Source organism: Limtongia smithiae (assembly GCF_038497785.1).
Source record: "Limtongia smithiae strain NRRL Y-17922 unplaced genomic scaffold V1518scaffold_5, whole genome shotgun sequence".
Lineage (NCBI taxonomy): Eukaryota > Fungi > Ascomycota > Lipomycetes > Lipomycetales > Lipomycetaceae > Limtongia > Limtongia smithiae.
Window position 1 is genome coordinate 169,259 of NW_027117626.1, and position 23,235 is coordinate 192,493.

Here is a 23,235-nt window from a genome sequence, read left to right on the forward strand (position 1 = left end):
AAATATCTAGGGCTAAAACGCAGTCACGAAGTTGACCCATGAAGGGCAAGGGCACAGATCCATGGTGCACGCTGCGACATCGAGAAGTCCAGCGACAGCTACGAAGTTTACCGCCTTCACCGTCACCATCAGTACCCTTCCGCGACACCTCTCCCCGACAACCCCGTTCACGATGCCGGTCCCTGACGTTCTCGCGCCCACACAGCAGGACATAGAGCTTATGCTCGCGGCCCAGGCGCATCTCGGCAGCAAGAACCTGCAGGTAAGGCGCAAGCGCTTCGCAATTGGAAATCCGACAGCTGCTGACAAGTATAGGTGCACATGGAGCCCTACGTTTACAAGACTCGTCCCGACGGTGTTAATATCATCAACATTGGCAAGACTTGGTATGTGGAACGACAGCAGCAGCAGGGCAAAGTGACAGCAACTGACACCTGAACAGGGAGAAGCTCGTTCTCGCGGCTCGCATTCTCGTGACCATCCCCAACCCCGCCGATATTGTCGTCGTCTCTGCGCGTCCTTATGGCCAGCGCGCTGTGCTGAAGTTTGCGTCGCATATCGGCGCTACCGCTATTGCCGGTCGGTTCACGCCCGGTAGCTTCACAAACTACATCACTCGCTCGTTCAAGGAACCCCGAATCATCGTCGTCACTGACCCGCGCTCGGATGCGCAGGCGATCAAGGAGGCGTCGTATGTCAACATCCCAGTGATTGCACTCGCCGACACTGACTCGCCAACCGACTTTGTTGACGTCGCCATCCCCACCAACAACAAGGGCAAGAACTCCATTGGTCTGATCTGGTGGCTACTTGCGCGGGAGGTTCTGCGACTACGGGGTGCCATCACGCGAACCGAGCCTTGGAGTGTCATGGTGGATCTGTACTTCTACCGCGACCCAGAGGAGTCGGAGAAGGAGGTCATCGAGATCCCTGCGCCGGCCAAAGAGATCGAGGCTGCGCCTGCCATCGAGGTCGTCGACGACTGGACCGTTGAGGTCACGCCTGCCGGTGTCAGCGCGTTCGACACCGTCATGGAGACCATTGCTGTCGACGGTGCTGTCACGGACTGGGCGTAGGAAAAGTTTGTTTTGTTATATATAATTGACAATATGTATTTTACGAGTAGACCCAAAACAAACCAAAACAAGAGAATTATTGCCGCCGGGACTTCCAGTTGAACTGGAACTTTGAAGGTCTGATGCGGACTGCGAGGCCGATGGCGGTGATGATAACGAAGGCGAGGAGGATGGTGACGCGTGCGTGGAGGACGTTCTTGTTGTAGTCTGTGGTTGTGGCGACGAGGGTTGTGATGAAGGAGAGGAGGAGGGCAAAGTAGCCGAGGACGCGGTGGTACTTGTACATTGACTTTGCGCGGGTAGAGGAGCCGTAGAGCGCGGGCATCCAGTACTGCGTCATGCCAATGGCGATGTTGACAAAGAGCACTATGTACGCGAACAAGCCGATGCGGGCATGCGCAGAATGAAAGTGCGTGCCGCCGTTGGCGATTTTGTTGAGTACGACGATGGCGAAGGAGCCAAAGAGGCAGACGGCGCCAAAGACGTTGAAGATGCCGTGCACCGTCGCGCCGAGCTGCTTCTCAGCGGTGGCGATGGTGGGTTGCACGAGGATGATGGACTGCACCATCATGAGAACGGCGAAGTTGTTGAGCCCGATGTGGCCGGAGAAGAAGATCACGTCGGTGGCCATGATGCGGGAGAACACATAGAGAAAGAGTAAAATCGCGCCGACTTGCGCAAGAAGGGAGGAGGCCGTGTTGTATAGATTGCGCCGGACGCGGGAGCTGGTGGACGCGCCGGCGACGGATGAGGGCGCGCCTCCGCCGAGGGTCTGCACAGTCGTGGACGAGGAGGACGGTCGAACCGGGAAAGAGGTGCGAACGCTGCCGAAGACCGGCGCCGGTGGCGACTGCATCGGGAGAAGCGGGTCATTCTCGGCCGCGACAGGCGTCGGCTCCATTGTGCGAGTGAAGAGAGGAGGCTGGTGGGAAGGAGTGTGGGGCGTTGCTGTGATAATAATCTGGAAGAAGCAATGCTGATAAACCGGAGCCGCTTCGTTCGGCGCAGATTCCGATCACGTGCGGACACTCACGTGACGCTTATCGCGATGCGTTACTATACACTAATCCTCCTTCGCGACTAAGGCGACGGGCTGCTTCCGCCGCAGATACCGCTCGTTCTGCACCTCAAAGTGCTCCGCACATCGACGCTGCTCGACGGGTTCGTACACAGAGCGCCACCTGCCCAGTCCGTCGCCGGTATTCACCTTCACCCTGCCTGCGTTGCGATCACTCCCCACCACGACCGCGGCCGCAGGCACTGCGTTCTCAATCGCGTCGCGCATCGCGCGGGTAACTTGGTTCTTTATCGCACCGTCGTACCATAGCCCGTACGCGTCGCCGCGGAGCGTGCTCAGGGCCGTACTTGTGTTGGAGCCGGGTGTGAGGGAGGCGGCGGAGTGCCATATCACGTCGGCATCATATTCACAGTTGTAGAGGACAAGGGGAAAGTCGGCTGCCATGTCATAGACGGGACGTTGTGGAAAGAGCGTCACATCGAGGAGGTGTGCGATTAGAGACGGGGATTCGAGGTTTTGGCCTATGAGGAATAATGCGCCCATGATGCAGCGCACTTGGTGCCACAAGAACGCGGTGCCGCGGAGGTCAAATACGTATATCTCTTCATCTCCCTCCGCATCAGCATCGATGAGAGTGATGTCCGCGCTGAGAATTTGACGGAAGAAATGCGTGATCTGTTTAGATCCGTCGATTTTGCAAAAATTCCGGAAGTCGTGGGTGCCAACTAAGAATCCCACTGCCTCGCGCATGGCGTCGATATCGAGCCGTTGATGCTTCTCGCTCTGTCGACGGGCGAAGAAGTATTTGTAGTGCCGGGCGCGGCAGCTGTGGCGCGCGTCAAAGTTGGGCGGAGGGTGTAGGCATACTGCGTAGACTCTGATATCCGGAGGGAGTGAGTTGTTGAGCAGCGAGATGTATGCATACTCGCGCGCATCGTTTACAGAGTCGCTTTGTTCCTCCAGCGAAAGACGCGAGCGCACGCGGAGGGACACAACCTGCGCGAGGGCGGAGACCCCTTTATCTGTCCTCCCGCAGCGCGAGAACGCACATGACTTAACGTCGTTCTCGTTCTCAATCAGCCGACACCGTGCGAGAGCTTTCAATAGCATGCCCTCAACCGTCGGCAGCGGCGTGTCCTCGAATTGCACGTTGAGGCCGTTGTAGTTCCAGCCTAGATATGCGAAGCGCAGGCCGATGAGGCGAGTGGGGTGTGCGCTGAAGTCGAATTCTTTCTCGCGACGTGGAGGTTTTAGAGTCGGTGTGACGGCTGTTTGGGCGACGGTCGTGCCGGCTCTGAGAGGTTAGCAGTGGAGCACGATTGGGGGTGAGTATGGGGGACGAATAGCAAGACATACAGCTTCTCCAGCTCAGCGATGCGGGCGATCAAGTCCTTCTTCGTCCAGAACTTGTAGTCGCTCTTATCCATATAGCTTCCTCGGTTGCTCCGCGGTACAAGCAACTCTGCTCCCATAACTTCGGGCATTTTCTCTTCGTCTTCGTCCTCGAATCGCAAGTCGTCCTCGGCCTCCTCGCGCGCAAGACGTGCTTCCAGCGCTGCGATGCGCAACGCGACGTCGCGCTCGGTCTGCGCGCTGAGAAAGCGGGTGACGGTAAGCCGTGAGCAGCGCGGTGCCGCTGTGCTGAATGCGCGCGTGGAGAGGGTCGCGGCGGCACAGAGCCAGACGCGGAGGGGTGCCAGTGCGGAGATGATGCAGTGAGCGCGGAGTGTTTAAGCGTCGCATCGCCAAATTTTTTTGACGGCCCGAATAAGGTTCTCGGCTTACACCCACGTGATACAGGGCCAAGGTAGCAAGCCGCCGATCTTATCGCAGAATGAAGTTTATTACACACGCGCAACGCTTCGCGGTGCGAGCGACACGCAAACCGACAAGCCAGCAGAGATGCTGTGCTGGCAGCGGCAACAATATACAGAAGAAGACAGCACTACCCTCGCGCTCGCGCGCGGAAACAAAACTCGCATGATAGAACAAACAACCAGACTTTCTAACTCCTGCTGATCCCGAAAGCAACACGCCTGAAAACCCGTTAAACCCTTCACACAAAACTCTTTAGTGCTCGACGACCTCGGAGACCGGCTCCGGGGCGGCGTCGGTGGCCTTGGTAAAGGACTTTGAAAAGATCTTTGCTTTTGCGGCCTTCGCGTGGGCAAAGGACTCGGCGTAGCCGACAACTTCGACTACGATTTGCTTGCCGGTCGAGAGGGTGAGATATAGGCGGCCGGAGAGGGGCTTTGCGGCGAGATCGGTGTGGGTCTTCTTGTCCTCCCAGACAGCGATGACGTGGGCCTTGGCGGCCTTGGGGAATGAGGCAAAGTAGGCGACGGTCTCCTCGGAGTGCGTCTTGGTGGCGGCGATCTTGTCCTCAATGATGGGCTTGACGCGGTAGACGACGTCAGAGCCGATCAGATACAAGCGGCCGAGCTCGGTGGCCGGCTCTTTTGCGGCAGTGTCGGCGGCGGCGGGCTTCGCCGGGGGAAGGTATGCGTCAACAAGAGCGACAAGGCGGGTGTTCACTGGCGCGAGAAAGGGATCGAGTTTTGCGCGGACAAAGGGACGACCCTTTGCGTCATAGAAAGAGACGGTCTTCTGCTTGGCCTTGTCGACGGCGATCTTCGTAGGCTCGACGACGGCGCCGTTGACGCGGGTCTTCGCCGCCTCTGTGTAGAGATGGGTTGTGGACTTGACGGTCTCGACAGACTTGTGGACGGTACCCGGGATGTCTGGTGCGGGGGTAGCCTTGAGGGCGGGAACGTATTTGTCAACGCGGGTGAGGGTGGAGTCGCCGAGCTTGTCGACGCGGGTGAGGACCGGCGCGGCCTTGTCGACAGCGGGGTGGATGTACTTGTCAACGTAAGGCTTTGCAGAGTCAGATGCGCGCTTGACAAGAGGCAGAGCGGCGGTGTAGTCGACGGTGGCGCCGACAATGGGGTAAGACTTTAGGTGGGCGATGAAGACGGAAGGCGTGCGCTTGGGGGAGGCGACGACGACTGCGGGATCGGCGACTGCGGGGGCGGGAGCGTCAGACATGGCGATTGGGGATGAGCGATGAGAAAGAATAGAGGGATGGGGAGGAGAAAGAGAGAGGAGGGCGGAGAAGGAAGAAGAAGGAGAAAAGAGACAAGCGGCGATCGATTCGCGTTCGGGCGGAGTCGACTCAGCCAAACACGCGCGCACCGCCACGCCGCACGTGAAAGCGCCGCACCGCGAGCACGACGTGTGGCGGTGCTTGAGCATCGCGCCTCGTCGCCGCCAACGCGTCGCGGCCTTCCCCATACGCGCCCTATACGCGGAGCCCTTGTACGCCGCAGCCCGCCACCGCCGCGAGCCAGTCGCCGCTCCCGCTCCACGCGACGTTGTTCACCTCACCCGCCGCCGCGTGCGCAAGCACCACCTCCGCCTGGCTCCCGCCCACGTCCCACACCAGCACCTGGCAGTCGTCCGCCGCCGTCGCCAGCACGCCACGCTGCTGCGGCGCCCACTCCGCCGCGTTCACACTACCACCGTGCGCATCGAGCTCCACCACCGGCGTGCCTGGAGCGCGGATGTCCAGCACGTGCACCACGCTCGAGTCGACTGCAAATGTCGCCAGCATGTTCGCATCCCGCGCGTTCGTGCTGATCCGCAGCAGCGGCGGCGGGTTCACGGGCTCGTAGATGATCGTCGAGTGCTCGAGGCTGCGCAGGTCAAACACGCGCACCGACCCGTCAGCGCCGACTGACGCAAACACGTCCACGCTCCCGGCGGTGAACCGCGCGTCAAACACTTCTTTGTCGTGCGCAATCAGCTGCGTCTTGGCCATCGATGTATTTAAGTCCCAGATCGTGCACGTCGTGTCGATCGACGACGTAATAACTAGCGAGTGATCTTTCTTGTTCCAGTCCAGGCTCGTCAGCGGCGCGTTGAACTCGGACTTCGCTTTCTTGCGGGGATTAGCACACGCCGACGCTGCTAGCAACGGAACAACTCACATTCGCGAGCAGAGACACCTGCCGGAAGGACAGCGTCTCAGCATTATACTCCCATATCCGCAGAAAGTCGCCTGCGCTCGCGAGTCGCTCCACGTTAGGCGAGGCTGCGCTGCGGCCCGCCGGATCCCACATCACGCGCGTGCACGGATAGGACGGGTACTGGTGTGGCCCTTCGGCCTGGAGGTGGAAGCTCAGCGATTGTACGATCTGGCCATTCGGCTGCGCCTCCGACGCCGGCATTGTCTGCAGTATTTGAATCTGGGAAGTCAGACCTGAGCAGTGTCCATTACCCCCCCCCCCCCCCCCCTGGCAACACAGAACTCACTCGATTGTCGCCATCTTCCTTGCAAGTGGCTACCGCAATCTGCCCAGTGTCGCGATGGTGCATGCCGCGGGACCAGTCGACGGCGTAGAGTGGGCGGTAGCTGGCGTAATAGGCGGCGCGGCGCGTGCTGCTCGGCAGGGCGGACTCCATGAGCCCGGGCTGCCCGGGTGTCGCGTAGGCGCCAGAAGAGGAGCGCAGGCCCACTGCGGTTGGCGTGGATTGCAAGACGGAGAAGGAGTTGCGCTTGCCGAGCATTGCGGGAGGGATCAGGTTGTCCATGGCGTGTGGAGGTGAGGAAAGAGCATGAAGGTCGGGGGCTCGAGACCAGGAGTGCGCCGCACTCGGGGGCCTGTACCGGAGGCACAGCGTACCGCAGACGCCCGCACGGGCGGCGTTGCAAGCTGCATGCGGTGGCGAGTCGCGAAAGTCAACATGGCGGCGGGAGCGCAGGCCGCGATGAGCGTGGCGTAGTGCGGAACCCCGCCGCTCTCGTGATCCCCGCGCGGCCCTGGCGGTGTGTTCGAACGCGCCGTGAGTAATTAATTGGAGCCACCGCGGCCTCGTGAAGTGGTTGGCGGCGTAGTGCGGTCTCATAACTACGTACACTTTGCGGCCTCGCTCTTCGCTCGTCCACAGTGCACGCGCGCAGCCTTCACCTTCGTTCTCTTCCTCTCGCCCTCCTCTTCCCGCCCTCGCCCTCTCCCGCCTCGTGGCTGCTCCATGCGGGCCCTCCGTCCTCCACAATGACCGCGCCGCGCCGGGCTAACTTCTCCCTCTACGGCGCGCCGCCTGGCGCTTGCCCGCTCGACCACGTCCCCACTCCCGCGGCAGACCTTTTCGACGACTACGACGACGACGACGATGACAGCGACGATCGCGCGCACGCCTGCACTGACACCGACATCGACTACACTAGCACCGACATCGATGACCAGGCCACCGACCAGGACGAACCTGACGACCCCGACGACCCTGACGACCGCCGCTACTCCTCCCCCTCCCCCGACTCTACCTATGAGGACTCACACCATGCCTTCGTCTCCGCCTTCGACTGGGCCTCCACCGAGCTCGGGTGCCAGGACCGCTGGTCTCCGACGCTCTCCACTTACTACACCATGGTCATGGCCTCCCCCTTCCCCGCCCTCCTCGTCTACGGTCCCCAGCTCTCTCTCGTGTAGTGCGTGTCCCTTTCCCCGTTCCCTCCCATCCACTCCCTAACACTCCTAGCAACGCCGAGTTCGGCAATATAATCGGCCTCAACGACAAGCTCTACTTTGGCAGAGACTTTGCCGAAGTGTGGACCGGCTCCGACCTCAGCATCGAGCTTTCCAACGCCGTCACTCAATGCATGACCACCCGCACCACCGTCACCCGCACCGCCCTGCTCTGCTTCGTCATGTCTCCCTGCAGCAAAACCGACTCGGGCTACCGACTCAAGGAGACCTACTTCACATGGAAACTCAGTCCCGTCATCGAGCTGCGTGGCAATGTCTCCGGCGCGTTTGTCTCTGTGCAGGACACCACAGATGCGGTGCTCTACGACCGTCGCATGCTCGTTCTGCGCGAGCTCTACGACGCCACCGGCCGTGCCGAGCTGCTCTCCGACTTTTACGCACAGTCCGTTGCCGTGCTCCGCAAGCACTCGGCTGAGGACATTGCGCTTTTTGGCCTCTACATCCAGGACGCGGCGAAGACCCTCCACTATCGTTGCGGCTTCGGTCTCAAGGACTTCCCCACCGTCGTCGACTTCGACCCCAACCATGAGCTTTTTGAGCAAGCAATCTACGACTCTAGTCTTTCTGCGGTCTACATCACCGCCAAAGCTGCCGCTTTCCGCAGCTACATCGAATTCGACCCTACCCGCGGCTGGAGCGACCCCATCATCGACCTCGTCTTCCTCCCCGTCATGCGTGACAACAACTGCGTTGTGGGCGTCGCCATTATCGGTCTCAATCCGCGACGTTCGTTTGACGAGCCTTATGAAACTTTCCTCGAGCTTCTGGGCCGGCAACTTGCTGCCTGCGTCGATAATCTCCGGCATATCGAAGAGACAAACGACAAGCTAGTCGGCGAGCTGGCGTCGTTTGTGCAGCGCCGCGAGGAGCTTGAGATTCTTCTTCTCGAGCGCACACGGCAACTGCAAATCTCTGAAGACAGATTCAGTCGCATGGCCAAGATCCTTCCCGCGGGCCTCTTCCTCGCCACCGCAGACGGAAAAATCATCTACGCCAACGCGGCATGGTACCGCATGTCATCATACCCCCTCGACGGCAATCCGTCGTACTGGATCAAATCCGTGCACCCTGGCGACCACACGCTCGTACGCGAGAGTTTCCGACGCGCTATGCAAGGCAAAGAAGAGCGTATCGAGTTCCGGTGGGCGCGGCGCGCAGGCGAAGCGCCCAACATCGAGCGATGGTGCGCGAGTGCGATCTCAGCCGAGTCGGACCCGCAGACAAACCAGATCATGTACCTCACCGGTGTGTGGACGGACATCACAGAGCGCAAGCAGTCCGAGGCGCTTCAGCGCCAGCGGGCGGACGAGGCGGTCGAGCGCCGGCGGCAGCAGGAGTACTTTATAGACGCGATATCACACGAGATGCGCAATCCGCTCAGTGCGATCACGCAGAGCATCGAGGTCATTTCCGATAAGATCTCAAGCGCTGCAACGGGGCTGCGGGATGTTGTGGCCGAAAATACGCCGCCGACACCGCAGGACATGCGGTGCTGTCTCGACGATCTACAGGAAAGCCAGGACACGCTCGACACGATACAGCTGTGTGCATCACATATGAGTTTGATCATTTCCGACACTATCAACCTCAGCAAAGCCGAGTCGGGCTTATTCCCGGTCAACCCCGTACCGTGTCGACCACTCGACGTGGTGAAGCAGGTTGTGCGGATGTACGAGCACGAGCTGCGGAGTATATCCGCGGCGCACTCGATCGAGCTGGGCACGAGCTACCGATTGATTGGCGTGGACACAGTCAAGATGGATCCGCACCGTGTATCACAGGTGCTGATTAATCTGTTATCAAACGCGATGAAGGCGGTGTCGACCGTTGACGACGCGCGGTCGATATCGATAAAGATTGACGCGTCGACGGCGAAGCCGACGCTGCAGCTGCACAATCACTCGAGTTTCTATGTTCAGCCGTCAAAGTCATCGGGACAATTGCGGAATAGCTACTCTGGACGGACTGCGAGCTCGGTGTCCACCTCGCCAACTCGTTCACACGGGCTCGCACGACGAGCGTCATCGATTTCGCTCTTGTCTACACCTGCACCCGGACCTGCCGCTGCATCGTCCTCCTTCTCCTCCGGAAACAGCACCACGTCGAACCTCTTCCCCGTCAAATCTTATGCCAAGCTCGCCGCCGGCATCTCCGCATCCCCATCCACACTCATGGTCAACACCGAACTCACGCACGAAGGCCTCGACTACGTGTACATCATCTTTTCCGTCAAAGACAATGGCAAGGGGATGGACCCGCAGCAATTACGCACCGCATTCCAACGATTCACATCCCACTTCACGCCGCGAACGCACGTGAACTACGGGGGTTCCGGGCTCGGACTGTACGTGAGCCGGAAGCTCGTGGAGAACCAGGGTGGTGAGCTCACGGGCGAGTCGAAGGTGAATGAGGGGTCAGAGTTTGTGTTTTACATCAAAGCCGCGCGGACGAGTGCGAGCGCCGTGGACGCGGCGCAAGAGCTGTCGATCATGCTTGCGGACGGTGCTGTGCAGATGCCGCCGCGGAGTCCACGGAGTGGTCCGATCTCAACACCCCCGCCGCTGTCGCGGAGCACGACCCCGCGAGTGGACAAGAAGCTCACAGCAAAGCTGCCGAATCCGTACGCGGGTAGAAGGATACTGATTGTGGAGGACAACATCGTGAATCAAGGGTTACTGCAGCGGCAGTTCCAAAACGCAGGGTTCACGACCGTGGTCGCGAATCATGGGCAGGAGGCGTTGGATATCGTGTACTCTGGTCAGGAACTCGATTGTTGCTTGATGGATTGCGAGATGCCAGTCATGGACGGCGTGAAGGCGGTCGAGAAGATCCGAGAGAAGGAGCGGCTCGCGGCGGCAACGTCCGGCGAGCCAGTGCTTCGGCGGCTACCGATCATCGCGCTCTCTGCCAACTCGCGCAAGGAACATTTCGATAAGATGTACAAAGCCGGATCGGATCTGTACATCACAAAGCCGTTCAAATTCCCTCTGCTCGTCGAAGCGGTGAATGGCCTCCTTGCACAACAAGACCAGCGCGAGTGCGAGCAGCCGCAACAGCAGTCTCCGCAATTAACGATCAGTACGACTGCCGCGCCGTTGGGTTCATCCTCATCTTCATCCTCACTCAATGCTGATGCAACAACGGCACCAAATCCCGACAACGACGAGAAGAGTGAACCTAGCTAACCCTGCTTTGCATATTTCTTCTTTCATGACATAACTACACTTTTGCTTTTCTGATTTTGGGGCGTCTCATTAGTTACGTTGCGGCGGTTTTAATAATATCACTATAAGGATGGGTTGTTTTCGTATGTTGATGTGTGGCGTGTGCGAGTGCGTTGTACGTTGTATAAATTGGGATGGAGGGAGTGCATAAAATATACAGATAGTGTGCGTTCGTGTGGTAATCTAATTTTAATAATCCATTTATTGTATGTACATTAAAACACTTTTTAATTACTTTTGCTGTTCTACCTCTTAGCCGTCATTGTCGACGGCAGCCAGGAGGGGGGGGTAGCGGTGGAAGTACCGCGCGATGGCGGCGGGGCTGAAGAGGTACTTCCCCAGCATCTCCCCAGCGAACAACGCGCCATCATCGGCGCGGTTGTTGATTGCGTAGCAGTTACGGATTGCGAAGAGCGTCATAAAGGACGGATAGAGGCGGGAACCAAGCTGGATGCGGTCCTCGGAGGTTCTCGTTGCGGTGTCGTTGTCGTTTGTGAACGGGGGCACGACGCCCCAGACGACGCGGACGATGGCCTCGACGGCGATAAGGTTTCCGGATTTGGCGAGCGCGAGCATGAGGATCTCGTAGGTTGTCGCATTGGGGAGGACTCCGGAGTAGACCATGTCCTCTACGAGTTTGAGGGCCACGGCGGAGTATTTGCGGAGCTCGAGGAGGATGGAGCGAGTTATTGTGGTTACGTCGGCTGCGTCGAAGATGGATGATTCGGCGGCGTCGATGGTAGTGGTGGCGGGAAGGGAGGAGGCGGGCGGGTCGGGGGAGACGGGGTCGAGGGCGGCGGTTGTGAGTAGTTCGTCGACGATGGCGTCGGTGTTCTCGACTGTGTCGAGGTAGTTGAGTAACCACGACTGTACATCCTCTTCATCCTCAAGATCCACCAGCGAATCGCTGTTGACCTCATCAGCAGCACCAGCAACGTCAGTTGATACGCGTCCGACGTTTCGCACACGTCGTAATCTCGGCGTCGCCGTCCGCGCCATGGCGGCGATATAACTATTCCACATGCGCGTATCCGCATTGATAAGCTCGCCCTCCTCTCCCGGCGCATTCGCAGCAGCGTTCATCGCCGTCTCCGCCGCCACGGCAATCGCCTCAAGCGACGGTAGCGCGGGACGCGACCTTTTATGCTTCTCCGCCGCTTGCGCAACGATTTTCTCCGTTTTCTCCAAACCCACTGCACGTACGAGTTCATACTCACGCTCACGCACGCGTCGCGCTGGCGCGTCAGGATCCGGATCCGCGCCGGCGTGGACCAGCGTCCAGATCATCCTCGCCGCGCGTCGAGAGTCGGCGGCGCGCGCGGCGTCGAGCCAGTGCGCAAGCTCGGAGCGGCGGAGCGGACCGAAGAGCGCTTCGATATCCGAGCGAACGACTGTGATGCGGGTGAAGAATTCCGCGTTGGCGGGGTTATTCCCCCGGGGTCTGAGTGTGGGGTTGTTGCATGTCACGGAGGAAGAGGGGTGGGTTGATAAGATCTCGGAGGGAAGGGCGCGTATGCAAGTGCGTGACGAGAGCGAGAGATGTGTGAGAGAGAAATGCCAGAGCGCATTGGCGATGTCGGCACGGGAGCGCGGGGTGATGGAGGAAGTGTCTAGCGTGGTGGGGAGTAGCGGACGCACGCCGGTATACCATCGCACGGCGTCAAGGTCGTGCACGCGGTCGTGCTCAGCGAGCACGGTGTCCTCGGACTTGTCGTGGTCAAAGGCAGCGTCATCCTGGACCGGCTGGTGGCCGACGAGCTTATCGTAGTCGAGCGAGAACAAGACCTGCGCGAACAGAGCACGGTCGAGTACCTGTGCCTTCTTCGCGCCGAGCACGCCGCGCGAGGCGATTGTCGCTACACAGTGCTCCCTCAACGCAAGATATGCCGTCCAAGTTGCAAACGAGTCATTTCGCGACAGAGCAAACAGCAGCGTGCGCAGTAACGGCGAAGACGCGGGACCGGGGCGCGCTTTGAAGTGCTTCGCGGGGAGCGCGGCGCCATATTGCAGCGTCGAGTCTCTCGTGCGCGAGAGCTGAACCGCGCGGGGGAAAAGCAGCGGCGAAACAAAGAGGTGGTGTATGCGCACGGCGGCGTCGCGTGCGCTCATTGTGGTCGTGGTCTCACGCCGCTGGTGCTGTAGCGCAAGAGAGAAGTTCGGAATCCAAGAACTGGTTGCGGCGTTAGAGGTTGTTTCCTCAAACTCATCGCCTTAATATAGGCTTGCCCACACAACAACAGCATGGCACTTCGCACGACACGCACGCGCGCAAGCGTGTCCTCATCTACGGGGGTCCCGTTGACACGAAAACAGCGCGAACAGCAAGAACTTGCGAACGAGCTTCTTCGCGTCGCAGCGTCGTCATCAACGAGCGCGCGCACGTTTGTTGCGTCGGCCGCTATCGCGGAGGAGCATATGAAGCAAGAGGCGGTGGGGCTGATGGACGCAGATAAACTGCGTAGGGTGCGTGAGGAGGCGGCAAATGCGAAGCGAAGGGGGGAGCTAGTGGCCTCAGTGGAGGAGGAGGAGGAGGAGGAGGAGGAGGGGAGTGTTGTGGTGGCGGCGAAGCTGAAGGCGACGAAGAAAAGGAGCACGAAGGTGCAGAAGAGCAAGCTCTCTTTCGCAGACGACGCACAGGAAGAGGATATACCCCCCACATCTGCAAAACGGAGAAAAGTCGACGCGACAGTGGACACATCTTTCATTAAGACCAAGCAGAGCGCGACGTGGGAAGCCGAACAGCGCGAGACACTACGGCGGGAGTATCTTCAACAACAAGAACAGATCCGGCAAGAAAAGGTCGACTTGCAGTTCTGCTACTACGATGGCACATGTACCTCATCCTCCGTGCAGATTAAGAAGGGCGACCAAGTGTGGGTAATGCTGGACCGCACGCGCAAAAACCGGAAGGAGCTGCACCGGGGGACCGTCGACGATATGATGCTTGTGCGGGACAACATCATCATCCCACACCACTACGAGTTTTACTACTTCGTGCAGCACGAGACACGCACGAAGCTAGGCTTGCTGTTTGATTTCGAGCATATGGACGGCGAGGATACGCGGCGGACGAAGGTGGTGTACAGGCCGTGGTATGAGAAACATAAGCACATCTTTCCCGCAAGCACATGGCAGGACTTTGATCCTGAGGTAGACTACACCACGCAGGTGCTGCGCGACCGCTCCGGGTTCGTATATTACCAGCAGTAGTCGTTTCTATACAAATCATGAGATCTCCTGCACTTCGCCCGTAGCGAACTTTGCTGTTACGGTGCCGGACGCGTTTCCAAAGTACGCTGCGGATGCCATGTTGACGAATAAACCCACTTCGACGACGCCGACGAGCAGCTTGATGCGTGTGAGCAGCGCAGCAGGGTCGGCGATAGGGCCAAAGTGCGCGTCGATGATGACGTTGGAGTTGTCAGTGATCACGGGTCCTGCCTTGACCTTACCGCCAAGCCGAAGCACCGCGGTGTGTGCACCCATTGCGAGCAAATCCGCTCGGACTTTTGCGTGGGCAGGGGGTACAACCTCGATAGGGACGCCTTGCAGCCACTCAGTGCCGAGCGCGGTCGACTTCTTGCGGTAGTCCGCAACGACGATGAACTTTGCTGCGCACTCCGCGACGAGCTTCTCCTGGAACAAGCACGCCCCGCCGCCCTTGATGCAGTTGAGAGCGGGATCGACCTCGTCCGCGCCGTCGAACGCGACGTCAAGCTGTGGGAAGTTGTCAATCGCACCGAGGCGGAGACCGCCGTTGATGATGAGCTCCTTGCTCTGGAAGCCCGTAGGCACGTATACCACCTCGGACGAGATCTCGCCAGCGGCGACTTTCTCCACGATGCGGTCGACGCAGTAGACGACAGTCGAGCCGGAGCCGATGCCGACAACTTTTGCGGCCGCCGGGAAGTGCGTGTCGATGGCGGTGTAGGCCGCGAGCTTCTTCGCGACCTCGACGGGGTCTGTGAGCGCGGACATGGCGCGTGTGAATGGTGAAGAAGAAGCAGTTGCAATTGAGGGCCTTCGAGATTGCGCGACGACGAAGAACCCGAATAGGCGCGGCCGGACAGCCTGCTTGAGCATTGTGCAAACAGCCGGCGAACTGTGGGCCGCGAAGAGTGTGGCGCACTTATGCAGGGATACAATCACGTGATAGCATCCCTGCACAAGTGCATTGCGTTTTATGCGCTCATCTCTGTGGTTTAATCTTCGACTCCGCCCAAGACTTCACCAAACACTCAGTTACGCCATGTTGTAGGTTGCCCCCGTGAGGGCTAGATTGTTGATTCACTAACTTACACTGGATAGCTCAACTCCACAACAATCCACGCCCGCCCCGTCGCTGTTCAGCACTGTCGCGAAACCCACCGGCGGAAGCCTCTTTGGCACCCCCGCGCCAGCTGCGAACGCGACCCCCACCACGACCGCAGCGCCATTCTCGTTCGGCGCCGCTACCCCTACCACTTCCTCCGCTACTCCGTTTTCATTTGGCACACCAAAACCCGCTGCCTCTGCTACCACCCCTGCTGCCGCCGCGACTCCGTTCTCGTTCGGTACCCCGGCGGCTGTGCAATCCACACAACCCGTGTCATCGCTATTCGGCGCGCCAGCTGCTGCTGCGCCGCCCGCTACGAATTTATTTTCAAATACTGCAAGTACAGCACAGCCGGCAGCTAGCGCACCGTTTACATTCGGCGCGTCGCAGGCGGCAAAGCCTATGATGCAGCAACAACAACAACAGCAGCAGCAGCAACCGTCACAACCAGTGCAGATCACAGCGCTTACACGGCACAGCGATTTGCCTGATGCTGCTCAGAAGGAATTAGATGCCATAGAGTGAGCTTCTGTTGACTTGATGGGACGAGGAGATGTGCTGACTGATGTAGTTCGTATATCACACAGCAGGTTAATATCGCAGATGACCTGAAGGCGCGCCGCCCGAAGCGCGAAGAAACGGTGCAAAGCGTGCGTCGCGACGTCGAAGTTCTCTGGCGCGTACGTCCCTCTTTTGCCCCTCCTTCTTTGCCATCTCCCACTAACGACCTCAGAAACTTGCGACGACAAATCAAGCCATAGCAAACGATCTCGCCGCCTCTACATCCCAGCGCACCGCCGTCGATGCTGCTGCACAAGACGTGCAGCTCTGCGAATACTTATTCCGACAACTCCGTATCCCTGGCGCGCGCTTGCCCCCCTGGGATCCACTAATCTCCCTCTTTGAGCGGCGAGTGTACGAGCTCGAGGCAAAGATCGGCGATTACAAAGCCGTTCTCGCAGACGTTGAACGCGCGACGGACGGGCTTGAGCGGCAGTTTGTCGATACCGCGCAGGTGGGAATGGGTGGGAATGGGACACAGCAGGGTAGCGGGGTTGCGGCGACGGGATCAGGTGTGTTACGTGCGTTGAAGGAGGAGTATGCGGTGTTCATGGCGCTTGGGAATAGAGTCGCGGAGCTACATCACACTGTCGCCCGTCTTGAAACCCGGGACAAATAGTAAAGGATAAAGCTTTATATATTAATGACGACTTATAGAAAGAGAACTCTCGTCTAGTATCGTACTATCGAGTATGCAAAAACAAGTTGGTATTAAATGCATGTTATACAACCGCTCCGTGCTCTAAGGCCAGGTTGTCTCCAACCCGCCTGCCCACTCCTTCCAAAACGGGCGATACACCTCGATATTCCCGTCCACCATGTCCGCGAAATTCAAGTCCCTCTGCTGCACCATCTGCGCGCCGTTGGCATTCTGATGTAGCACGGTAACCACTGGCCGTCCCGGGACAACCGCTGGAAACGTTGCAACGACCACAGCAGTGTGATTCGGTACGCCGAGAGTGGTCTCCCGCACCACGCGCCCGTATGCGTCGAGTGTGCGCATGCGCACAGCGCGGAGTTGCAATATATCGCCGCGTCGAATCGCACTAGAGTCGCCGAGCGGTCCGCGGCCGTCGGTGCTATTGAACTCGAATATCTTCACGCCATGCACATAACCAACACTCTCCATCGCGCCCACACTTTGCAACGCATCGTGCGCAAGGGTCCAGCACTCACCATTACCAACCCCGCGTCCAAGATTCGCCTCAGCGAACTGCGCGACGGCCTCGCCGAACGCGGTCGCCGCAGCTTCCAAATCCGCCCCACTCGGCATCAGCGGCGGTGGGTAGTCCACGCGCTGCGCGCTCACCTGCGCGGGGTTGTAGCGGTTCACTTCGATGCGGAATTTGCTGCGCGAAAGATCGCGCGAGCGCACGGTGAGGATGATAATTTTGGTGTCGCCGGAGACGGTGACTCTATTGGCGTGCTCTAGGCCGTTGAGGAAAGAGGGAAGAGTGAGGAGCCGGGTTTCCTGCATGCCTTGAGAGTACCAGCGCTTCTCGAGCTCAAGGTCAATCTGCGGCGGCTCCCAGGGTTCGACGGGCAAGGGCTGAAATGCGACTGACGAGGCGGGCGTGGGTACGCGACTTGGCGGCGGAGCGGGTATCGGGGCGGCAACGGAAGCGGTAACAACAGCGGTAGCCGGAGCAGGGGTAGGCTGAGATGGTGGCAGAGGTGCCGCCTGCGGAATTACAGGCGGAGGAGTCGGCGTCTTGTGCGCCAGCGGTGGCGGCGGCGCCGTACGCCCAGATACAGCACGAGTCAAACCCGCCGGCTTAGGCGTTGCAGGCGGCGGTCCGCGCTGCTTCTGCAGACTCGCAACCAACCCCGGCGACTTTGGCTTCGGCGCGACCGGCGGTCCAACCGGCGATGACAAAATATCACGTCCGCCGCCGTTCATCATGCCGCTCGTCGTGATCATCATCGACATCGGCCGCGCAGGCTTCCTGCCCGGCGCTTCCACCGGTCGCAGGCGGGGTATTATAAACGGTGCCGCGTTCTCGTTTTCCTTGCCGCCATTCGCGCCGTTGCCGTTCGTTCTTGCTGCTGTTGCTGCTGCTGCTGAGGAGGCTGATGATGTCGTGCTGGTCCGCCGAAGTCCGCCAGGCCGTGGGGTAATATCAGGTATCGGTGCAGCTGATTCTCGGATCTACATGTTTGTGAAATCAAATTAACCTATTGTGAACTAAACGAACCGAAAACGGAGCACAGCCCATCGTCCGACGCTATGTAGAAACTCCCATACTCACTCACAACGCAAAACCTCAAATATAAATCAGAACTGCCTTACATTAGATGGCGACTCCTCCCCGTTCAGCGCCGGCGATCCTCGCAGAGTCGGGTTCTTCGGTTTCGGCGGTGGAGGCGGCTTCTTGCCGAGTACGGACATCGATTGCGTAGAGCGGTGGCCAGAAACAACGCGTTGTGTAGACGGTGGTTGCGCGGCGGCGGATTCATGGTGCAAACCAGTGCGAGCGCGTGCAATCTCGGCCGCGAAGTTGGGCATGCCGCCACCGGGAGATTCGGGTGAGGGCCCGGCAGCGTGTGCGGCGATCGATTGTGAGTAGGCGTGACCTGGTACGAAGGTGCTCGTTGTTGGCGGCTCGTAGGAGGATGTGGCCGCGGGCGAAGAGGAAGCGGGCGCGGGAGCGACCATCACGGGTCCGGGAGACGTATAAGAAGGTGCAGCTACGGGAGCAGGCGATGGGTAGGTCGACGTCGGTGCTGGTGCAGAAGAGTACGCAGGGTATCCAGCCTGAACGGATGATGCGCTAGGATAAGCAGGTGCCACTGCAGGCTGCGCCGGGAGCTGCTGGGGGTACTGCGGTTGTGTAGGGGAATACTGATGCTGCTGCGGTAGTATTGGCGATTGCACCGGATATCCTGCTGGCTGTGTGAATGTATGCGACGCCGGCGGCGCGGGGGAGAAGCCGCCGCGAGGGGGGAGCGACGGTACCGGACGCGACGCCGCAGAGGGTACCGGCGGCGGTGTAAGCGTGGGCTGGTAGGAAGGCGGCGGTGTCGGTTGCGTGGTGTATCCAGGGTAGGCGGGTTGCGCTGGCGGGGGCGAAGTGGATTGGTAGGCGGGCTGTTGAACGGGGGGGCGATATGCTGGTGTCGCGGGGGTTTGGCCAGGCTGCGCGGGGTATGCCGGTTGGCCTGGCTGGGCGTATGCGGGATAGGCGGGCTGGCCTGGGTATACCGACTGCGCTGGCTGCTGCTGCTGCTGCTGATAGCCAGGCTGGGTAGGGGCGCCGGCGGCCGCGGCGGGTAGGTTGGGCTGCTGGTACTGCGCCGTGGCAGCGTCCGGTGCGACCTGCATTGTGATCGGTCCTGCGGTTGCAGGCGCAACAGGACCGGGACGGAACTGCTGCTGCCAGGACGGAAGCGCGGCTTGTTGCTGCTGCTGTTGCGCTGCAAGCGCGCCTGGTTGGTACAGATGCATGTACTCTGGGGCGACGGCGGCTGATCCCGCGTCGGGGTGAAACTCGCGGTGCTTGGGAGGCGGCGGGAACTGGCGCGGGTCCTTAAGAGCCGAGATCGGCGTGTGCGGTTCGTGAGTGTCGGCTGCGATAGGTGTTAGCGGAGATGAGCATACATCTTGGCGACACCGCGGACGGGAGGACGTACCATTAGCAGCGGCTGGATCGGCGCCGGTGAGCTTGGAGAGACCGAACTTGGACGAGCCACCAGAGAAGGAAGAGAAGGTCTTTGATCCGCCAGAGGAAAATGACGAAAAGGTCTTGGATCCGCCGCCAGAGGAGGAGGATGAGCCGCCGCTGTCCCTCTCGGGGTGCCAGCCACCCTTCATGATATCGGACAAGCCCATGACTGGGGCGGGAGAAAGCACGAGACACGCGCTGGGAAGAGGGCCGGGAGGCGAAAAGGAGAGGGAAGGGGGTGGTGTGGAGGTGAGGGGAATGCGATCGAAGGGGGAGAGCGGCAGTGGTGGGAAGGAAAGGGAGGAGCGGCGCAGACGCAGACAAAAAGCCGCAGTGGACCGTCGCAGCCAGGCGCTGCGCGGAGTAGCTACTGGAGCGTCAAATGAGAAAGAAGAGGAGTATCAGAGAAGAATAGCCTACGACGATCTGTTTGTTCAGCGAGTTCTGGCCCCGCGCCTTGGGCCGCGCGGTGTAGTCGTATAGGGTTGATGCCGACCGTCACGGGCGGGTGGCGCAGCAGCACAAAGTACACGCGCAAGGCTAATCTATTATAAATACACGCGCACATGTATAAGGTCAATCAAATATGCTCCGGTCCAGCCCAAACCGCAATCCTCAGCCCACTTGCGCGTACGCGCTCCAAACACTCAATATTAGTTATCACTTCGACGATCCGTATATGCTCTTCTTCTCCATCCCGGTCTGTACTGTACACGCGTTTTTGGTTCTGTACTCGCTCTGCACTCGTCCTGTTTACTCTTCTTTCTTCGCGTCTGCGGTCTTCTCCACCGGTGTGGTCGCGGCCTCGGGTGTTTCGTCGGCGGGGGTGACTGGCGGGACACCGCGCTTAGGGTAGCGGCCCTTGTACTGCGTGCCAAGCCACTTGTCCCAGACGATGAAGAACGGCTGCGAAAAGTTGGTTTTGATGCCGAACTGCTGATGGTGGATGTCGTGGTATGCCGCGTTGTTCTGGAAGAAGATCTGTAGCGGATCCCACGGAAGCGAGTAGCCGCAGTGGTCGTCGACGGTCTTGACTGTAGAGAAGGCGAAGAAGATAAGAGATTCGCGGATAGTCAAGCCACAGAGCTTGAAACTAAGACCCGCACCGATGGTGTCCATGAGAAGACCCTCGAAAGGGTGGTTATACAGCGCACCGAACGCATAGGGCACGTAGAGCCTGTGGTGGCGAGAGTGGAAAGTCTTATATAAGTACTTGTACGAATGCATCGCGCGGTGCAGGAAGTACTGCCACGTGTCAAGGACGAAGAATGCGCCCAGAATCTTGACAAAACTGAAGCCGTAGTGGTAGACAAACTCGATCGCGGGCAGCGGAACGGCGGGAAAGCGATGTGCGAGCATCCAGATGTCCCGACCCTCCATGCCGACGTAGTCTGGAGGATCAAACATGGTGAGAAACACGCCGACAATGGTCTGCATGATCTGCTGGACGATGACGTCGCGGATGACCTCGTGCACGGTGGCCTTGTTGCGCGACTTTACTTCCTCAGGTGTGTGGATGCGGTATTTGGCAAGCAGGTCGTGGTCGTCAATGTAGTGGAATATGATAGAGACGACCCAGTACACTGCGATTGGCAGCATCAAAGACAACGACTGGTCGCTCATGAAGCTGAGCAGCGGCTCGCGCGGCCGTAGTTCGACGGTTGGTGGCGGCGCGGCGAGGAACTCGCCGGCATAAGACGTGTTCATTATGAGCGACGATGAAGTGGACAAGAGGTAGAAAGAGAATGATGTGAGTGGTGGCGAATGAAAAAATCAGCACGGCGGTGCTCCTATAAGGTGGTCAAGGAGGTGAGGAGGGGGCTTGAAATGTTGATATCAAGTCTGGAGACTTCGAGACGCGTTTGTCGGATGCTTCTGCATCACGTGCAGGGTCTGGGCCTGTGCTTACCGTCAGCATGGGATTTGTACACTCCCGTGTGACAACTGCACGTGCATAATCCCAAAACTCTGAATGTGAAAAAAAAATGTACAGTGTCTTTATCTCACGCCGTAACCTCGACCCCCATCACCACCGCTCGTTCATATCTCTTCCACCGCCATCATGTTGCTCTACACGGTATGCTTTTTGTGTGTATTAATAATGCATGAAGAAGCTAACATTTGCAGGACATTATCTCCAACGATGAGGTATGGCGATCGACTCTGGTTGTGCTGCGCGGACTAATCCCCCGCAGATGATCTCAGATGCCTACAACCTTAAGCTCGTCGACGATGTCGTCTACGAGGCCGACTGTCAGATGGTGCAGGTCAAACAGGGTGCAGACATCGACATCGGCGCTAACCCGTCTGCCGAGGAAGGCGACGAAGGCCTCGAGGACGGTGTTGAGACCGTGAACAACGTCGTGTACTCGTTCCGACTCCAGCCCACGTCGTTCGACAAGAAGAGCTTTCTTACTTACATCAAGGGCTATATGAAGGCTGTCAAAGCCAAGCTTGCAGAGACCGCACCGGACGAGGTTGCGACTTTCGAGAAGGGCGCCCAGACCTACATCAAGAAGGTCGTTGCCAACTTCAAGGACTTCGAGTTCTACACCGGCGAGAGCATGGACCCGGAGGGAATGTAAGTTACTGTGCAGTACATATGGACAAGCGGTTACTGATATTAATAGGATCGTTCTGCTCAACTACCGGGAGGATGGTGTGACCCCATATGTTGCGTTCTGGAAGCACGGCATGAAGGAGCAAAAGTTCTAAGCGCGAATATTTGTGTGATGTAATGGGAACTAGTGCTATATTGAATAAGTGTAGATCAAGGCCTGACGGCCTTGATGCGGCAGCGCACGTAGTTGACGATCCACTGGTTCAAAGACTCAATCCAGACGGCGGGCTTTAAGATGGCGATGGCATCATCGATGGCGGCGTTCTTCTCGTCGTCGGTGAGGCCCTTCCAGAAGGAGAAGCCAAAGGTGTCGATCCAGCCCTTCATGCCGTCCTCGGAGTCGTTGAGCGTGGTAGGTCGGAAGGCATACTCAAGGTACTCGATGGTGAATCCTGCGTCCTCGTACCACCGACGAACCTCCTGCTCGGGGACAAAGTACCAGGGAGAAAGTTCGGCCATGAGGTTGGTATAAGACCTGTCGACGCCCTTTTTGAGCCATGCAGTGCGTACGCAGGAGGCGAGGGCGACAAGGATCTCGGCGATGTTGCCGTGACCGCCGCACTCGACGACGAACTCACCGCCAGGGGGGAGAATGTCAAAGACATCTTTTACCGCGCGCGCGCGGGCGGCATTGTCGGGGAGGGAGCCAAATACCCAGTGATACGCCGCGTTGGAGAAGACTTTGTTGTACTTGCCAGCGGGGATCTGGAGCTTGACGGCGGTGCTGGCGTCGAGTACTTCTGTGGTCATGTTTGTGACGCCGGCAGCAGCGATTCTGGCGTCAGCGTACTTGACAAATGCGGCGGATGCGTCGGTGACATGGACGTGGGCGGCCTTGGAGGCGATGGCGAGGGAGAGGAGGCCGTCGCCGGCGCCGATATCGAGGATGGAATCAGTGGGTGCGGGGGCGAGGAGGGAGACGATTTTGGTGGTGAGCTGGGGAACGAAGGAGGCGTGGTTAACGTAGTCCTCGGGGACCCAATGGTCTGGTTTATCGGTCATGACGATGGTCAGGGAGTGCGCAGCGGTGAGGAGGTGAACGGCGGACGGTGGATGAGAGCCGGGGATTATATATGCGTGACTGTGACGGTCCTAGGGATCCCTACATAGACACCAATGAGAGGGAGCGGAATGGCCGAGGGCGCGCCAAAGAAGGTGGTGTGGACGGTATGGATACGGAGTGCGGAGAGGGCGACATCGGCGTGGACTT

The 23,235-nt window shown here is 59.1% G+C and overlaps 14 protein-coding genes across 14 annotated transcripts; 5 read left to right on the forward strand and 9 right to left on the reverse strand.

The window, feature by feature from the left end:
• Positions 1 to 101: 101 nt before the first annotated feature.
• Positions 102 to 1,168, forward strand: V1518DRAFT_415673 (40S ribosomal protein uS2). Its single transcript, XM_066903872.1, has 3 exons — positions 102 to 262; positions 316 to 386; positions 443 to 1,168. Exons 1-3 carry the CDS (start codon positions 173 to 175, stop codon positions 1,074 to 1,076), a joined length of 795 nt encoding a protein of 264 aa, XP_066759720.1. The 5' UTR covers positions 102 to 172; the 3' UTR covers positions 1,077 to 1,168.
• On the reverse strand, positions 1,153 to 1,932 carry V1518DRAFT_373137 (uncharacterized protein; the record flags this gene model as incomplete). The annotated part of the gene is made up of 1 exon (XM_066901419.1): positions 1,153 to 1,932. One exon carries the CDS (start codon positions 1,930 to 1,932, stop codon positions 1,153 to 1,155), a length of 780 nt encoding a protein of 259 aa, XP_066759721.1.
• Positions 1,933 to 2,058: 126 nt separating this feature from the next.
• V1518DRAFT_249585 (pseudouridine synthase) lies at positions 2,059 to 3,817 on the reverse strand. Its single transcript, XM_066900995.1, has 2 exons — positions 3,451 to 3,817; positions 2,059 to 3,388 (listed from the first exon to the last, which is right to left on the reverse strand). Exons 1-2 carry the CDS (start codon positions 3,576 to 3,578, stop codon positions 2,140 to 2,142), a joined length of 1,377 nt encoding a protein of 458 aa, XP_066759722.1. The 5' UTR covers positions 3,579 to 3,817; the 3' UTR covers positions 2,059 to 2,139.
• A 347-nt stretch (positions 3,818 to 4,164) lies between these two features.
• On the reverse strand, positions 4,165 to 5,142 carry V1518DRAFT_373163 (uncharacterized protein; the record flags this gene model as incomplete). Its single annotated transcript, XM_066901420.1, has 1 exon — positions 4,165 to 5,142. One exon carries the CDS (start codon positions 5,140 to 5,142, stop codon positions 4,165 to 4,167), a length of 978 nt encoding a protein of 325 aa, XP_066759723.1.
• A 253-nt stretch (positions 5,143 to 5,395) lies between these two features.
• Positions 5,396 to 6,687, reverse strand: V1518DRAFT_427016 (WD40-repeat-containing domain protein; the record flags this gene model as incomplete). The annotated part of the gene is made up of 3 exons (XM_066906016.1): positions 5,396 to 6,034; positions 6,084 to 6,341; positions 6,409 to 6,687. The coding sequence occupies 3 exons, from the start codon at positions 6,685 to 6,687 to the stop codon at positions 5,396 to 5,398; spliced, it is 1,176 nt and encodes a 391-aa protein (XP_066759724.1).
• A 155-nt stretch (positions 6,688 to 6,842) lies between these two features.
• Positions 6,843 to 11,086, forward strand: V1518DRAFT_383134 (uncharacterized protein). The gene is made up of 2 exons (XM_066901669.1): positions 6,843 to 7,585; positions 7,636 to 11,086. The coding sequence occupies exons 1-2, from the start codon at positions 7,152 to 7,154 to the stop codon at positions 10,826 to 10,828; spliced, it is 3,627 nt and encodes a 1,208-aa protein (XP_066759725.1). The 5' UTR covers positions 6,843 to 7,151; the 3' UTR covers positions 10,829 to 11,086.
• Positions 11,052 to 13,429, reverse strand: V1518DRAFT_415679 (uncharacterized protein). Its single transcript, XM_066903873.1, has one exon. The coding sequence runs from the start codon at positions 12,974 to 12,976 to the stop codon at positions 11,120 to 11,122; it is 1,857 nt and encodes a 618-aa protein (XP_066759726.1). The 5' UTR covers positions 12,977 to 13,429; the 3' UTR covers positions 11,052 to 11,119.
• Positions 13,048 to 14,106, forward strand: V1518DRAFT_415681 (XAP5, circadian clock regulator-domain-containing protein). The gene has a single exon (XM_066903874.1). The coding sequence runs from the start codon at positions 13,109 to 13,111 to the stop codon at positions 14,075 to 14,077; it is 969 nt and encodes a 322-aa protein (XP_066759727.1). The 5' UTR covers positions 13,048 to 13,108; the 3' UTR covers positions 14,078 to 14,106.
• V1518DRAFT_415682 (ribose 5-phosphate isomerase A-domain-containing protein) lies at positions 13,907 to 14,959 on the reverse strand. The gene has a single exon (XM_066903875.1). It carries the CDS (start codon positions 14,948 to 14,950, stop codon positions 14,093 to 14,095), a length of 858 nt encoding a protein of 285 aa, XP_066759728.1. The 5' UTR covers positions 14,951 to 14,959; the 3' UTR covers positions 13,907 to 14,092.
• A 157-nt stretch (positions 14,960 to 15,116) lies between these two features.
• V1518DRAFT_405205 (uncharacterized protein) lies at positions 15,117 to 16,362 on the forward strand (the record flags this gene model as incomplete). The annotated part of the gene is made up of 4 exons (XM_066901911.1): positions 15,117 to 15,121; positions 15,176 to 15,703; positions 15,754 to 15,862; positions 15,916 to 16,362. 4 exons carry the CDS (start codon positions 15,117 to 15,119, stop codon positions 16,360 to 16,362), a joined length of 1,089 nt encoding a protein of 362 aa, XP_066759729.1.
• V1518DRAFT_415684 (uncharacterized protein) lies at positions 16,360 to 19,772 on the reverse strand. Its single transcript, XM_066903876.1, has 3 exons — positions 19,374 to 19,772; positions 18,034 to 19,310; positions 16,360 to 17,892 (listed from the first exon to the last, which is right to left on the reverse strand). Exons 1-3 carry the CDS (start codon positions 19,570 to 19,572, stop codon positions 16,486 to 16,488), a joined length of 2,883 nt encoding a protein of 960 aa, XP_066759730.1. The 5' UTR covers positions 19,573 to 19,772; the 3' UTR covers positions 16,360 to 16,485.
• A 93-nt stretch (positions 19,773 to 19,865) lies between these two features.
• Positions 19,866 to 21,486, reverse strand: V1518DRAFT_249794 (fatty acid hydroxylase superfamily-domain-containing protein). The gene has a single exon (XM_066900996.1). The coding sequence runs from the start codon at positions 21,110 to 21,112 to the stop codon at positions 20,159 to 20,161; it is 954 nt and encodes a 317-aa protein (XP_066759731.1). The 5' UTR covers positions 21,113 to 21,486; the 3' UTR covers positions 19,866 to 20,158.
• V1518DRAFT_415689 (translationally controlled tumor protein) lies at positions 21,410 to 22,252 on the forward strand. Its single transcript, XM_066903877.1, has 3 exons — positions 21,410 to 21,482; positions 21,533 to 21,986; positions 22,036 to 22,252. The coding sequence occupies exons 2-3, from the start codon at positions 21,556 to 21,558 to the stop codon at positions 22,118 to 22,120; spliced, it is 516 nt and encodes a 171-aa protein (XP_066759732.1). The 5' UTR covers positions 21,410 to 21,482; positions 21,533 to 21,555; the 3' UTR covers positions 22,121 to 22,252.
• Positions 22,130 to 23,219, reverse strand: V1518DRAFT_415691 (S-adenosyl-L-methionine-dependent methyltransferase). The gene has a single exon (XM_066903878.1). It carries the CDS (start codon positions 23,025 to 23,027, stop codon positions 22,176 to 22,178), a length of 852 nt encoding a protein of 283 aa, XP_066759733.1. The 5' UTR covers positions 23,028 to 23,219; the 3' UTR covers positions 22,130 to 22,175.
• Between the last annotated feature and the right edge of the window lie 16 nt (positions 23,220 to 23,235).

Bases quoted from the DNA above. Each gene is read 5' to 3' on its own strand.
- V1518DRAFT_415673 (XM_066903872.1), top strand. From the start codon at position 173: ATGCCGGTCCCTGACGTTCTCGCGCCCACACAGCAGGACATAGAGCTT. The intron at 263-315 runs GTAAGGCGCAAG...TGACAAGTATAG, and splicing joins TCGGCAGCAAGAACCTGCAG to GTGCACATGGAGCCCTACGT. The intron at 387-442 runs GTATGTGGAACG...ACACCTGAACAG, and splicing joins ATCAACATTGGCAAGACTTG to GGAGAAGCTCGTTCTCGCGG.
- V1518DRAFT_249585 (XM_066900995.1), bottom strand. From the start codon at position 3,578: ATGCCCGAAGTTATGGGAGCAGAGTTGCTTGTACCGCGGAGCAACCGA. The intron at 3,389-3,450 runs GTATGTCTTGCT...CTAACCTCTCAG, and splicing joins ATCGCTGAGCTGGAGAAGCT to AGCCGGCACGACCGTCGCCC.
- V1518DRAFT_383134 (XM_066901669.1), top strand. From the start codon at position 7,152: ATGACCGCGCCGCGCCGGGCTAACTTCTCCCTCTACGGCGCGCCGCCT. The intron at 7,586-7,635 runs GTGCGTGTCCCT...TAACACTCCTAG, and splicing joins CCCCAGCTCTCTCTCGTGTA to CAACGCCGAGTTCGGCAATA.
- V1518DRAFT_415679 (XM_066903873.1), bottom strand. From the start codon at position 12,976: ATGAGCGCACGCGACGCCGCCGTGCGCATACACCACCTCTTTGTTTCG.
- V1518DRAFT_415681 (XM_066903874.1), top strand. From the start codon at position 13,109: ATGGCACTTCGCACGACACGCACGCGCGCAAGCGTGTCCTCATCTACG.
- V1518DRAFT_415682 (XM_066903875.1), bottom strand. From the start codon at position 14,950: ATGCTCAAGCAGGCTGTCCGGCCGCGCCTATTCGGGTTCTTCGTCGTC.
- V1518DRAFT_415684 (XM_066903876.1), bottom strand. From the start codon at position 19,572: ATGGGCTTGTCCGATATCATGAAGGGTGGCTGGCACCCCGAGAGGGAC. The intron at 19,311-19,373 runs GTACGTCCTCCC...CACCTATCGCAG, and splicing joins CGATCCAGCCGCTGCTAATG to CCGACACTCACGAACCGCAC. The intron at 17,893-18,033 runs GTAAGGCAGTTC...ACAAACATGTAG, and splicing joins GGGAGGAGTCGCCATCTAAT to ATCCGAGAATCAGCTGCACC.
- V1518DRAFT_249794 (XM_066900996.1), bottom strand. From the start codon at position 21,112: ATGAACACGTCTTATGCCGGCGAGTTCCTCGCCGCGCCGCCACCAACC.
- V1518DRAFT_415689 (XM_066903877.1), top strand. From the start codon at position 21,556: ATGGCGATCGACTCTGGTTGTGCTGCGCGGACTAATCCCCCGCAGATG. The intron at 21,987-22,035 runs GTAAGTTACTGT...TGATATTAATAG, and splicing joins AGCATGGACCCGGAGGGAAT to GATCGTTCTGCTCAACTACC.
- V1518DRAFT_415691 (XM_066903878.1), bottom strand. From the start codon at position 23,027: ATGACCGATAAACCAGACCATTGGGTCCCCGAGGACTACGTTAACCAC.